Here is a 12872-nt window from a genome sequence, read left to right as displayed (position 1 = left end):
CAATGTCTAATCAAACAGATATTCTGAAAAACATTTGAAACTTAAAAGCTGGTTTCATTTGAAGATACAAAGCATGGCTCAGCTAGAATTTGTTGCACAGGACAAGTAATACTGTACATGATGTTCTTTGCATTCCAGTGCCATAACTGTTATGTTCCACAAGTTATTTCCATCAAAGGTTATATTGTATAAGGTAAAGGTAAAGGATACGGCATTAGACTTTACAGTCCGTACCGGCGGTGCTGATCTCCGTTTCTTGGCCCTTCAGCCAGGAAGTGCAATGGGGGGTTGGGGGCCAGCCATACTGTGCTTTCGCACACCCTTACTGTTTACCTTCCCCAGATTTCTCCAGGTACCCATTTAGAGCTCTATATATATGTTTTAAAAGGATATATGTTTTTAAAACATATATATATGTTTTAAAATATATGTCTTCTCTATATATGTTTTAAAAGGTATTTTGTTAGTACCAATAACACATTGCCATGGTTAAAGAGTTATATTGTATGGTTTCTCTATATATGTTTTAAAAGGTATTTTGTTAGTACCAATAACACATTGTCATGGTTAAAGAGTTTAGTTTATCAAGATATTTCCTAGAAATCATGAAGATTGCATGATATTAGGAATGAAAACAGTTTTGCATCATAGTTCTTGAAATTTTTAACCTTACCTGAGAGAGACTAGAATGACAAGCATAGCCATCTGCAATATATGATTGAGTAGTCAATTAAGCTACAAGGCCTGCAGTACAAGCACAAAAGTTTAACAATATATAAAGCTCAAGTGGATTTATACAAGACACTAAATATTTGAATACGTAAATAAAAATGAGGTACCTGAGGCCACAAGCGGTGACATTAACATTGGACACTTCTTAAGCACTGAAATCTTTTTCCTTACAATGTCAATAAAATCAACTTCAACATAGCTTTTTGGTTCCCATCCTTCACTCTTCAGCCTCCAAAAAAGTGTGTCAAAGCCACAGCCAATACTGACAATTTGGCATTCCTTTTCAAATTTCTGAAATGGTTTAAAAAAAAATTAAATAAAATCAAAAAGACAGATAAGGGACCTATCTTAGTTGTGGGATCACATGAAATTTATAAAGTACCAATATGATTCACCCATTTTTTTAACAAAAAAATAGCAAGCCCAAGAATTTTAAAATTCTATCCATGAACCACATATTGTGATAACAGATGAAAGATACAGTTTTGTAGACATGACCACAAACAAGGTCTGAACAGAATTTACCTCATTTTCATGCCAAACTCTTCCAGTGTCAACAGATTTTATGGATGAATTCATCTTTATCCCCTGTGTATGATATGAAGATATGTTTGGGTTATTTGATTGGAGATCACAAGTTTTACAGCCATTTTTAAAAGTCAGAAGTGATTGAAGGCAGACAGTCCCTCACACGCCCTTTTTATCCACCATCCCCAAAAAGACATCTTATAAGAATTTTGAGATACCTAGCCATTTTGTTCAAAATAGTTAAAAGGACTGATAACTACACCTTTGAAGGCAATATGACCCCTCACAACCCTAGGAGTAAATTCTGCAAGTTGCCCATTGCTTATGTAAAGGTTTTATTATTAGGAAAGGGGGACATGTTTCATACTATGTCTCCAAAATGCTAAGGGTATAAAGTTGAAACTTTCAGGGCATGATGAGGGCAATGTTGAAATAATTAAAATACACTATGTGCATACTACTACTCCTACTATTATGAGTACTACCATTAGTAATACTACTACTGCCATGACCAGTACAACTACTAACGCTATGACTAGTACTATTACAACTACCACTACAACAACTATTACTATGACGTCTACTACAAAGATACCCAGATACCTGGCAATCTCAACCTTATTGCATTAATGTGTAATTTGTAACACAAATTTTCATCAAGAGGAATTCCAAGGAGTCAGACATAACAACTTTTAGATCTAAGGAGAGTAACAAATGATATATATACCAAAAAATCTGAAGAGATTCTGGAAAAAAACTTGGACTTGAAAATAGATAGGGTCAAATAGTTCACATTAAAATGCAAAGAAAAACTCTACAACAAAGCAAAAATATTTTTCTCCAGTAAAGCAGGACAAAAGACTCCCTTCCTAAAATTTTGTCTTAGCTAGTCATTAGGAAAACAAAATGTGCTATATCACTAAGTTTTTATGGCACTTGGTATTAACCAAGTGACATATAGCAGTCGCCAATTCTGTTGGTCTGTCTGTCGGTCCCGGTTTTGCTACTTTAGGCACTTCCAGGTAAGCTAGGACGATGAAATTTGGCGAGCGTATCAGGGACCGGACCAGATTAAATTAGAAATAGCCGTTTTCCCGATTTGACCATCTGAGGGGGAGTAGGGGCCCGGTTAATTCGCAAAAAATAGAAAAAATGAAGTATTTTTAACTTATCAGCGGGTGATTGGATCTTAATTAAATTTGATGTTTGGAATGATATTGTGTCTCAGAGCTCTTATTTTAAATCCCGACCGGATTTGATGACATTGGGGGGAGTTGGAGGGGGAAAACCTAAAGTCCCGGTTTTGCTACTTTAGGCACTTCCAGGTAAGCTAGGACGACGAAATTTGGCAAGCGTATCAGGGACCGGACCAGATTAAATTCGAAATAGTCGTTTTCCCGATTTGACCATCTGGGGGGGGGGGTAGGGGCCGGTTAATTCGGAAAAAATAAAAAAATGAAGTATTTTTAACTTATGAGCGGGTGATTGGATCTTAATGAAATTTGATATTTGGAATGATATTGTGTCTCAGAGCTCTTATTTTAAATCCCGACTGGGTCTGATGACATTGGGGGGAGTTGGAGGGGGGAAACCTAAAATCTTGGAAAACACTTAGAGTAGAGGGATCGGGATGAAACTTGATGGGAAAAATAAGCGCAAGTCCCAGATACATGATTGACATAATCGGAACTGATTTGCTCTCTTTGGGGTAGTTGGGGGGGGAGTAATTCTTAAAAATTAAAAAAATGAGGTATTTTCAACTTACGAACGGGTGATGGGATCTCAATGAAATTTGATGTTTAGAAGGATATCGTGTCTTAGAGCTCTTATTTTAAATCCCGACCGGATCTGGTGATGGGGGCGGGGAGTTGGGAGGGGGAAACCTAAAACTTGGAAAACACTTAGAGTGGAGGGATCGGGATGAAACGTGATGGGAAAAATAAACACAAGTCCTAGATAGATGATTGACATAAACGGAACGGATCTGCTCTCTTTTGGGTAGTTGGGGGGGGGGGGGGGGTATTTCTGAAAAAATAAAAAAATGAGGTATTTTTAACTTACGAACGGGTGATCGGATCTCAATGAAATTTGATATTTAGAAGGATATCGTGGCTCAGAGCTCTTATTTTAAAACCGACCGGATCTGGTGAAATTGGGGGGGGGGAGGGAGAAACCTAAAAATTGGAAAACACTTAGAGTGGAGGGATCGGGATGAAACTTGGTGGAAAAAAAACACGAGTCCTAGATACATGATTGACATAAACAGAACGGATCCGCTCTCTTTGGGGTAGTTGGGGGGGGGGTTAATTCTGAAAAATTAGAAAAAATGAGGTATTTTTAACTTACGAACGGGTGATTGGATCTCCACGAAATTTGATTTTTAGAAGGATATCATGTCTCAAAGCTCTTATTTTAAATCCTGACTGGATCTGGTGACATTGGGGGAAGTTTGGGGTGGGGAGACCTAAAATGATGGGAAACGCTTAGATTGGAGGGATTGGGATGAAACTTGGCTGGAAAAATAAGCAGAAGTCTTGCATACGTGATTTACATAATTGGAACGTATCCGCTCAATTGCGGGGGGGGGGTTAATTCTGAAAAATAAGAAAAATGACGTATTTTTAACTTACGAAGGAGTGATCGGATCTTCATGAAACTTCATATTTAGAAGGACCTCGTAACTCCGATATCTTATTTTAAATCTCAACCGGATAAAGCGTAATTGGGGGGGGCAGTTGAGGGGACCGGAAATCTTAGATTATATGTAGAGCGGTGAGATCAGGATGAAACTGGATGGGAAGAATAGAAACCTGTCTAAGATACGTGACTGACATAACTGGACCGGATCTGCTCTCTTTGGTGGAATTGGGGGGGGGGGGGGGGTAATTTTGAAAATTGAGGTATTTGTAACTTACGAAAGGGTGACCAGATCTTAATGAAATTTGATATTTAGAAGGATCTTGTGCTTTAAAGTTCTAATTTCAAATTCCGACCAGATCCTGTGACATTCGGGGGAGTTGGAGGGGGGGAACCGGAATTCTTGGAAAACATGAAAATTGGAGTATTTATATCTTACGAATAGATGATCGGATCGTAATGAAATTTGATTTTTAGAAGGAATTCATGTCTCAGAGCTCTTATTTCAAATCCCGACCAGATCTTTTGACCTTGTGGGGATTTGGAGGGGGAAATCTTGGAAAAACACTTGGAGTGTAGGAATTGGGATGAAGCTTGGTGGATAGAATAAACAAATGTCCTTGATACGTGATTGACAGAATCGTACTGGATTCGCTCTCTTTGGGGGATTTTGGGGGAGGGGTTTAGTGATTTGGCGAGTTCGGTGCTTCTGGACGTGCTAGGGCGATGAAAATTGGTAGGCGTGTCAGGAAGCTGCACAATTTGACTTGATAAAGTCGTTTTCCCAGATTCGACCATCTGGGGGGGCAAAAAGGAGAGGAAAAATTAGAAATAATTAGGTGTTTATAACTTACGAGTGGGTGATCGGATCTTAATGAATTTTGATATTTAGAAGGACTTTGTGACTCAGAGCTCTTATTTTAAATCTTGACCAGAATTAAGCCTCTTATTTTCCTTTTTAAATCAATCTATTGATTCATAGAATTTTGTTAGAGCTCATACCATATGATCTCTTGGCTCTTCTCGCCTCGTCACAAGTGCCATATGAGCTCTTAGCTCTTGTTTTTAAAGAAAAAGAAAAAAGACTGCCTGCAAATAATCTTTACTATGCCTTTGTTGCAAATGATGAGATAAACAATTAAAAGACTGGAAGTTGCCCTATGTTACCACAATATTCAAAATGGGTGGCAATACTAAAGCCACAACTACATACCCATCAGCCTAACCTTGATTGTGGTAAAAACCACTGAGTTGATTATGAATGCTGAACTCCTGACTCATCTCCTTACTGTCTCTGGACCAACACAGCTTTCAGCCAGGTAGATCAGTAGAGACCAGGTTTGCCATGTAGGTTACATTTTTAAGATTTTTATTGCATTTTAAGAATAACTTAAATACATTTTAAGAATGAGGATAGTTTTTATGTTACAGTCCTAAAAAATTTACATTTTAGTTACTTTTTCAATTTATGTTACAGTTATGTTAAGCTTTTGAATAATGAACAAGTTGCCCAACTTCTGAGAAATCTATTTATTTTCCATGAAAAACTTCTGTTGTTCCTGGCATAATTGCACTAACATGAGCATCAACATTCTTTCACAAGGTGATTGTTGAATATTATCACACAATTAGGAGTTATTAGTTATTAGGATGAGAAAATACCCGTTTTGCTTACTCACATAAAAAGTTAGGGTAACATTTTCTTTTGTGAGATTATCTTCTACAATGAAGTAAGAAAGTAAACAGATTTTGCACTATTTTGTCTACAGTCAACAACTGGTACAAGTAGAATCTTGTTCAGTCAAATGTTGTATTAAAATTATGTAGAAAAGAAGCAAGCCGAAGTCAGGAAAAAAAAATACAGTAAAAGCATAGGTAAATAATAATAGAAGCTATTTTCTTTCCAATTAATTTTTAAACATATGATTATAAGATGATAAATGTATTGTTCTTTGGGTAAAAACCCCACACACTTCTAAATCATTAGACATAATATCATGTTATAAGCAAAACTTATTGTGGTACCTGTCCATTATTCAGAAAATACTCAAGTTGATTCAATTTACAGGTACATCTGTTAAAACAACAGATGTTTGGGAGATAGATAGGATACATATAACTTGGGCTGTATATTTGCAAATTAGGGGAAGTTGGGGGTTAAGTGAAGCAGGCCTGAATACAAAATGTCACCTAACCAAAATACCAACTAAATTTTTAATTAAAATATAGCTCCAGTGTAGCTTCCCGCTAAGCCGAAGCTAATTTTCTCCAAGTACCAACAGGAATAAACTGGACATTGCATAGTATTGCAAATCAAATTTTTGGTGTTTTCTGAACCATGAGCAAGTACCCTTGTTTTTTATAAGGGATTACAAACAGATGATAGTCACAAAATAAGAGCTAATTTTTGGTATAACTAAGGCTATGCCCAAGCATTGAGGAGGAGGGAAGATTAGTTAAGCTGTAATTTCCAATTTTATTCTAGGCTATTTCCAGCATCATGGTCACTTTTTTAACACTGTAGCCCTCCTTCCCTTCTGAGGTCCAGCATACAACTGTATAAATACATTTCATTGTTATATTGAATGACATTCTTTCTTGTTAATATGAGTTTCTACTATTTCAAATCCAATGAAATTTAGCTTTATTTGAGTAATAACAATAAAATTGTGAATATAAATATTATTAGAAAAGTCAATAGAAATTATATTAGAAAGATTGATAGACTCAATCAGTAAACTTTTTCTGACTGAAAACTGTGCATGACAGAAGAGTGATTCCTGATCCAAGTTATTGGGAAATCACAGATACCCTTGTAATGAAATCAAGATGGCAGAAAGAGTCAACTCTCCAGTTAGCCATGTTCTGAAATTGATTATGTCTGCTTTGCTGTATGAGTATTTAATATGTGGTGACTTATATCTGGATAAAAAGTAAGTTATAAATTAAGTCCAGAGACAATATCTCTTTGTCCTGTTTATCTAGGTTTTGCAAAAAAAAAGTATTAATTACTTTTTTTCTCCAAGGTATTCTAAATTACATCCAAACCAATGACAGACATAAATCAAGCTTAGGCACACCTTAGTAGAACTTGATCAGATGAACCCATTGTATTATATGCACATGATTGTTTCATTCTTCTACATTCTCTGTGGTTCTGCTTACAAAAGGTGAATATAGATCAATTTAATCATTTATTTTCTTGGGTGAAAGCAAAGTGTCATTCAAAATTCCTTGATAGAAAAGATCAAATTCCACCCAAATCAACTCAATTTTTTTGAATGCCTGGCTTTTTATACTATAAAAGCAAAAAAGCATTCCTATTCATTAAAACTTAGAAAGGAGGAGTTGGTTTTCAAATTTTTGATTAAGGTACAAAAAAGGTGCCTAATAGAAACTGGAGGGGTAAATTTTAACAAGATTACATAAAAAGATATTTTTCAAAATATACGGGCAAAAACTGCCCCCTCCCCCTTCCAAGTACTGCTCTTGATATCCAAATAAAGGCACCCTGCCTTTAAAAGGACCTTTCCTATCAAAAGTTACAAGAAAGTTATGTTTTTAAGAGTTTGAACATTATAAATTATAGGCTTTCAATAAGGAACTACACCATTACTATATATTACACTACACTATATGTGAAGGCTTTCAACAAGGTCCCACGGAACCAGCCCAGACTTAAAATTTCCACAGTAGGTATTCATGTAAATGTGATTACCTGGTTCATGGATTTTGAGACTGGTCAGAGTCAGTAGGTTCAACTCTTTCCAGCAAATGGCAACAAGATTTTCTCTGAGCCATGTGTTGTTGCAAGCAGAGTCCCCCAAGGCACAGTTTTAGGTTGTATCCTATTTATTGTATATGGTGAACAAAACAGAAAATCATATCAATCTGTTTGCCAAAAATTCTAAGGTATTTGGGCCTGCAAATCAACAAAAGTCTACTGAGTGACCTTCACAAGATCCAAACATCTGCACAGGATTGGCTGCTTGAATATAACACATTGCAGTGCAGTATCCTTACCCTGGAGAGCAACAATCCCTGTCACCAATTTACCATGTTCAATCCTAATTCACTGTCAGACTCAGTACTAAAGGCAAATCCTAAAGATAGAGATCCACTAATCAATGAACAATTAAAGTTCTATAGGAACTGTCAACAAGTAATTTCGAAAGCAACTTCAAGCCTTAGTCTCCTCAAACAGTGCTTAAATAGCTACTCCTGTAGCTATTTATGCCAACATGCTATAGTTGGACCTGTTTTAGATTTTGGAACTTGTCTTGCCTCCCTTTCTTTTAAGAAGGGTCCTAGGCTAATTGGAGAAGTTCAGAGGCATGAAAAAAACTGTATAGCTGGCCTACAAGATCTTTCACACAAAAAGAGACTGGTATACATGCAGCTGCCAACCCTCATCTTTAGACACTGCCATGGAGACATGATGCTAACCTAAAAGTGCAACCAACAACAAAATGACCCCCTCTACTAACAATTCAGGTCACAGGCTGATCAAACATCCTTTTAATACAGACTCTAATCTGAAGATATGAGTTTATCCACAATTGCATCTTTCAAGTCCAGACTTGACAATAAATCAAACAAAAATTTATGGAATTATGACCCATTGAACCATCTACTGATATTAACCCCACCTAAATTTTGGCATCATTGAAATGGAGTACAATACATCCAATTTGGACCTTAATTTTGCACCAAAGTGCAAATTAAGGTCATACAAATCAGTTTGTCAGAGAGAAAAAGTGAACAACATAATTCAAAAGGCATTTCTAGACTATGCTTAAGAATGTGGATCCATTTCTGAATGTAGCATTACCTTAAGTCAACTAATTTCTAAGACAGTAAAATTCTATCATCCTGAAATCTTAGAAAATAAACAGACTGAGTGAATTTGAAGTTTTTTACATTACATAGCTAGGCAGAAGGTAAATTTGACAAAAAATGCATCTAATCTTCCTCAATCCTAATATGCTGATTGCTATCTTTGCAAATTTTACTTTGAGCCATTTAAGGAACTCTTAAAGGTAAACTCTATTAAAACCTAGCTATTATGAATTTTAAAAACCACCTTAAAACGTAATACCTATTTATCTCATTCCTCAACGTATTTTACTTTACTCTATACTCTTCATTCTAATGGATAAATATACAGACCAGTCTTTGTATTCAACTTTATTTTTCACTGCTATACTTTACAATTTTCAAGACTGGACATGCTACTGTTTTTTCTTTATTATTTCACTATGAATGCTAATAATTTGATAATATGAAGAAAAGTCATGCTATTTAAGCAATATGAATACTTATAGTGGGCAGTATGTTTATGCATTAGGGGGAAGAAATTTTGTTAAGCAAAGTAATGCACTTTTATTGGTAAATAGTGAGCAGTCCACATCTCTAACCTACAAATAAAGTGAAAATGCCAACTGATGCCTTTTTTATGCTCTTCTGGAGTATAATAATTTCTGTTGATGCAAATTCAATTTTATATATAGCCCATATTATACATTCCCTGTGTGTTTTTTGATTCTTGACCATCTTTTTGAGTTTGTAAAGGGCTTAAAATTGAATTTGTACCAAAAGCAATTATTACATTCAGACAAAATAAAAAAACAGCATCAAGTGGTATGTTCACTTTATTTGTATGTTGGACTCTCAATATTTACTGTTTTATTATGTTTAACAAGTATTTGTGATTTTTTCAAAAAATTTATCAGGGTTTTTGGTAACCATTTCCTACTAACCAATGAACAAGGTGTCTCTTTAAGGACTCAAAATAAAATTTAAAAATGAGGCAAATAAAATGGGCTATTTGTGAAGGGCATAAATATATGAATAGGTTCATAAGACAAAAGTAATGAAAAGTATTGAAAAAAAAACTGATATTTACAAGAAACTTTTATAGACAGCCAAGGGCAATATCAAGCTTTATTAGCAAGTGAGTGGAGATAGAATAGAACTATAATGGTAGGATAGTGGCAATTATGTAGTCAAAGGAAAGAGCATTTAATGAGTTGACAAAAGATTTATTTTGTTGTTTTATTGAATTTCTACCTCATGACCTAAATTTACCTATTGCTCTAACTTGTAAAAGGTTAGTGCCATTTGAAGGAAAAGGGAGTGGAGGTAGCTAGTTACTTCAAAGACCTTCTGTGACATCACTGACACTCTGGACTCATTCCTGTAAGTTTTACTAACTGGTAAAATTCTAGTTCTGCAACTTTTTGGTATCTTGAAAAGGGGTTAGGTTAGGAAAATGAAACTTTCAGTAATGGGTCTATAGATTAAGTATGCTCTGGGAAGGTATTTTGAAGTACCCATCTCTATTTTTTCTCTCTCTAGAGGGCCCTGACCTTTGATAGCATTTAAAATTGTTGTGTTACAAAAGTGAAACCATGAAAAATAGCCAAGATCTTCTGCTTAAACAAAGTTGCCTACAACAAAACTGTTTTCAGTTTTGAAACTTTGTTCAAACCCAATTTATGAGGTTTCAAAGATCTGCAAATATATTTGCTAGGTTTAGGAAAACCCATCAATATGGCTTAAAATCTACTCAAATAGCATAAAAGGAATTGTATTTTAAGAACTAAAACCAGAGAAAAAAACTGACACCTGAAAAATATGGTAAGATGTTGTTTTGTCAAAATTTGAATAGGCATAGACCCATGAAGTAGACAAGTTTCTAAGACTTAGAAATCAGAAGAGGGTTACCATGGAAGCTTGACAATACCTTCCCTGAGCATGTTTTGGTAAAATTCTAGTTTAGTGACTTCTTGCTATCTCAGAAAGGGGTTATGTTAGGAAAATGAAACTTTCATGGATGGGTCTACAGGCTAAGTATATCCCAAGAAGGTATTTTAAAGTACCCACCTCTACTCCTTCTTCCTCTAGAGGGCCCTGAAACTTGCCTACATGACAGGTCTATACCTATTGATATTTTGACAAAACAACATTTTACCTTCATTTTCAGTTACAAGTTGCTTTTTCTCTGCTTTTAGTTCTGAAAATGCAATTCCTGTTATTTGAGTATAATTTTCAACCATATCAATGTTTTTTTTTCAAAATTTAGAAAATGTATTTGTATATCTTTAAAACCTTATAAATTGGGATTGAGAAAAGTTGTGAAGCTGAAAACAATTTTGTTGTACTTTATTCAAGCAGATGATCTATTTTGCAAGGTTTCACTTTTAGGCTATAACACACATATTTTTAAAGATCATCAAAGGTCAGGACCCTTTAGAGGGAGAGGGATAAGGTAGGTACTTCAAAATACCTTTCCAGGACATAATTTAGCCTGTAGACCCATCCCTGAAAGTTTCATTTTTCCTAACCTAACTCCTTTCCAAGATAGCAAGAAGTTGCTAAACTAGAAATTTACCTATGTTTTAGGCCCTGGATTTATTACTGAAAGTTTCATTTTCCTAACTTGACCCCTTTCCAAGGTAGCAAAAAGTCATTAAACTAGAATTTTACCTATGTTTTTGGCCCTGGATTTATCACTGAAAGTTTCATTTTCCTAACTTGACACCTTTCCAAGGTAGCAAAAAGTGGCTAAACTAGAATTTTACCTATTACCCTAATTCAGCTCCTTTTTAAGACAGAAAGAAGCCTTTCATCCCAGAGTTCTACACCTAATTTCACCTTCACAAACTGCTTTGCAGCAAGGTACACTGCTCTGACTCTTGCATAGTAGCCTCGATTTATCTCTGGACTTTTACGGCTAACTTTTCCTTTGATAAAATATTGAAGAAAATCATCTTTCCAATAGCCAAGGTTCACAGCACAGGCTTTACATATTGTAGCATCGTCATTTGTTGCTTGTATTGCCAAATCTTTCACAGACATTTCCAATATTGAAAAGTCATGCGACAAGATTTTAAAATGTGCTTTCTTTTAGTCATAACTACCCTGCCAACAACAACAGACACAACCTGCGTAGACGGAAATACGAACAACAACTACGGAATATGGTAGTTGACTACAGTTGACATGACTAATGTCAAACAGTCAACTGAATACAGGGTTTGAACGGACTTGAAATATACAGGACCAGTATTAGACTGAAAACGTTCCTTCACTCTGTGAAAAAAACAACTTTTTCAAGCTAATCCACTGTTCAAACTAATATGAGAATCACAGTAATTAGTTTGACCTGGGTAATTGTAAAGTTTTTTTTGTTGACTTGAGGATTGTTGTTAGCTGACTAATTGACTACTGTGCATCATTTTAAATGTTTATATTAACAGCACATTAAAGTTGTCTTAGATACAACCCCTCTCAGTAACTGACTGAACATCTGACAAAACATCAGTTTTGAAAGAAACTTTCCAACAAATTCTGAGAAAAAAAGGGTAGCATCAAAGACTAAAATGAGCAGAAGTAAAGTCATAGCAAAAGTAAAACCTAAGATTGCTTGAAATCATTATCAATATTTTGCATCAGTTAGAGTTTTGTTAAGATTTAACCAGACAATAAATAGCTTAAGAGACATAACGTGATGCTACAAATACTAACCAGAGATTATATCAGCCAGAATTTTGATAAGCTAGAATTTAAATTTTACCTTGGACTTCGATCTAGGGTATGCTTGCGTGATTTTCTGGTCATGGCAAGTTATCGATTTTCTTTGTTATTTAGTGGTCATGAACGTTGGATAGCGCCGCATTTGTGCGTTAAAGCGCGTCTCCATTTGGTAGATTCTGTAAATATGCCAGAATGCCGACCTGCAATCATATTTGATCTCCGTTTCCCGTCATTTGGCTTAATATTTAAAGAAGAAATCCGTGGAATTAATTTTTTTTTTCTTTTAGTATTTACCAGAAGATTCGAAATACATTCTTAAGAAAATCATTTTTTTGGTAAGATTTAAAAGTTCAGGAGAAAAGATAAAAGCAAATTATTGAATATGGATTTTAGACACTTTAAAGTTGTCCAATTCAATCGCCGCAGAGTTAAAAAGG

General features: G+C 35.2%; 1 protein-coding gene across 1 annotated transcript in view; it reads right to left on the bottom strand.

The window, feature by feature from the left end:
• The window catches only part of LOC136037210 (leucine carboxyl methyltransferase 1-like), a 30084-nt gene extending 18276 nt beyond the window's left edge, over positions 1-11808 (bottom strand). Inside the window, exons 1-2 of the mRNA XM_065719797.1 lie at positions 11554-11808; positions 840-1023 (exon numbers count right to left, since the gene is read on the bottom strand). Of these exons, the coding sequence (XP_065575869.1) occupies positions 840-1023; positions 11554-11757 (388 nt within the window). The 5' untranslated portion in view covers positions 11758-11808. The remainder of the gene's footprint in view (positions 1-839; positions 1024-11553) is intronic.
• Positions 11809-12872: the final 1064 nt, after the last annotated feature.

This window comes from Artemia franciscana, chromosome 16 (assembly GCF_032884065.1).
Source record: "Artemia franciscana chromosome 16, ASM3288406v1, whole genome shotgun sequence".
Classification (NCBI taxonomy): domain Eukaryota; kingdom Metazoa; phylum Arthropoda; class Branchiopoda; order Anostraca; family Artemiidae; genus Artemia; species Artemia franciscana.
Note: the sequence above shows the minus strand (reverse complement) of the source record. Positions and strands in the feature narration are given on the sequence as shown.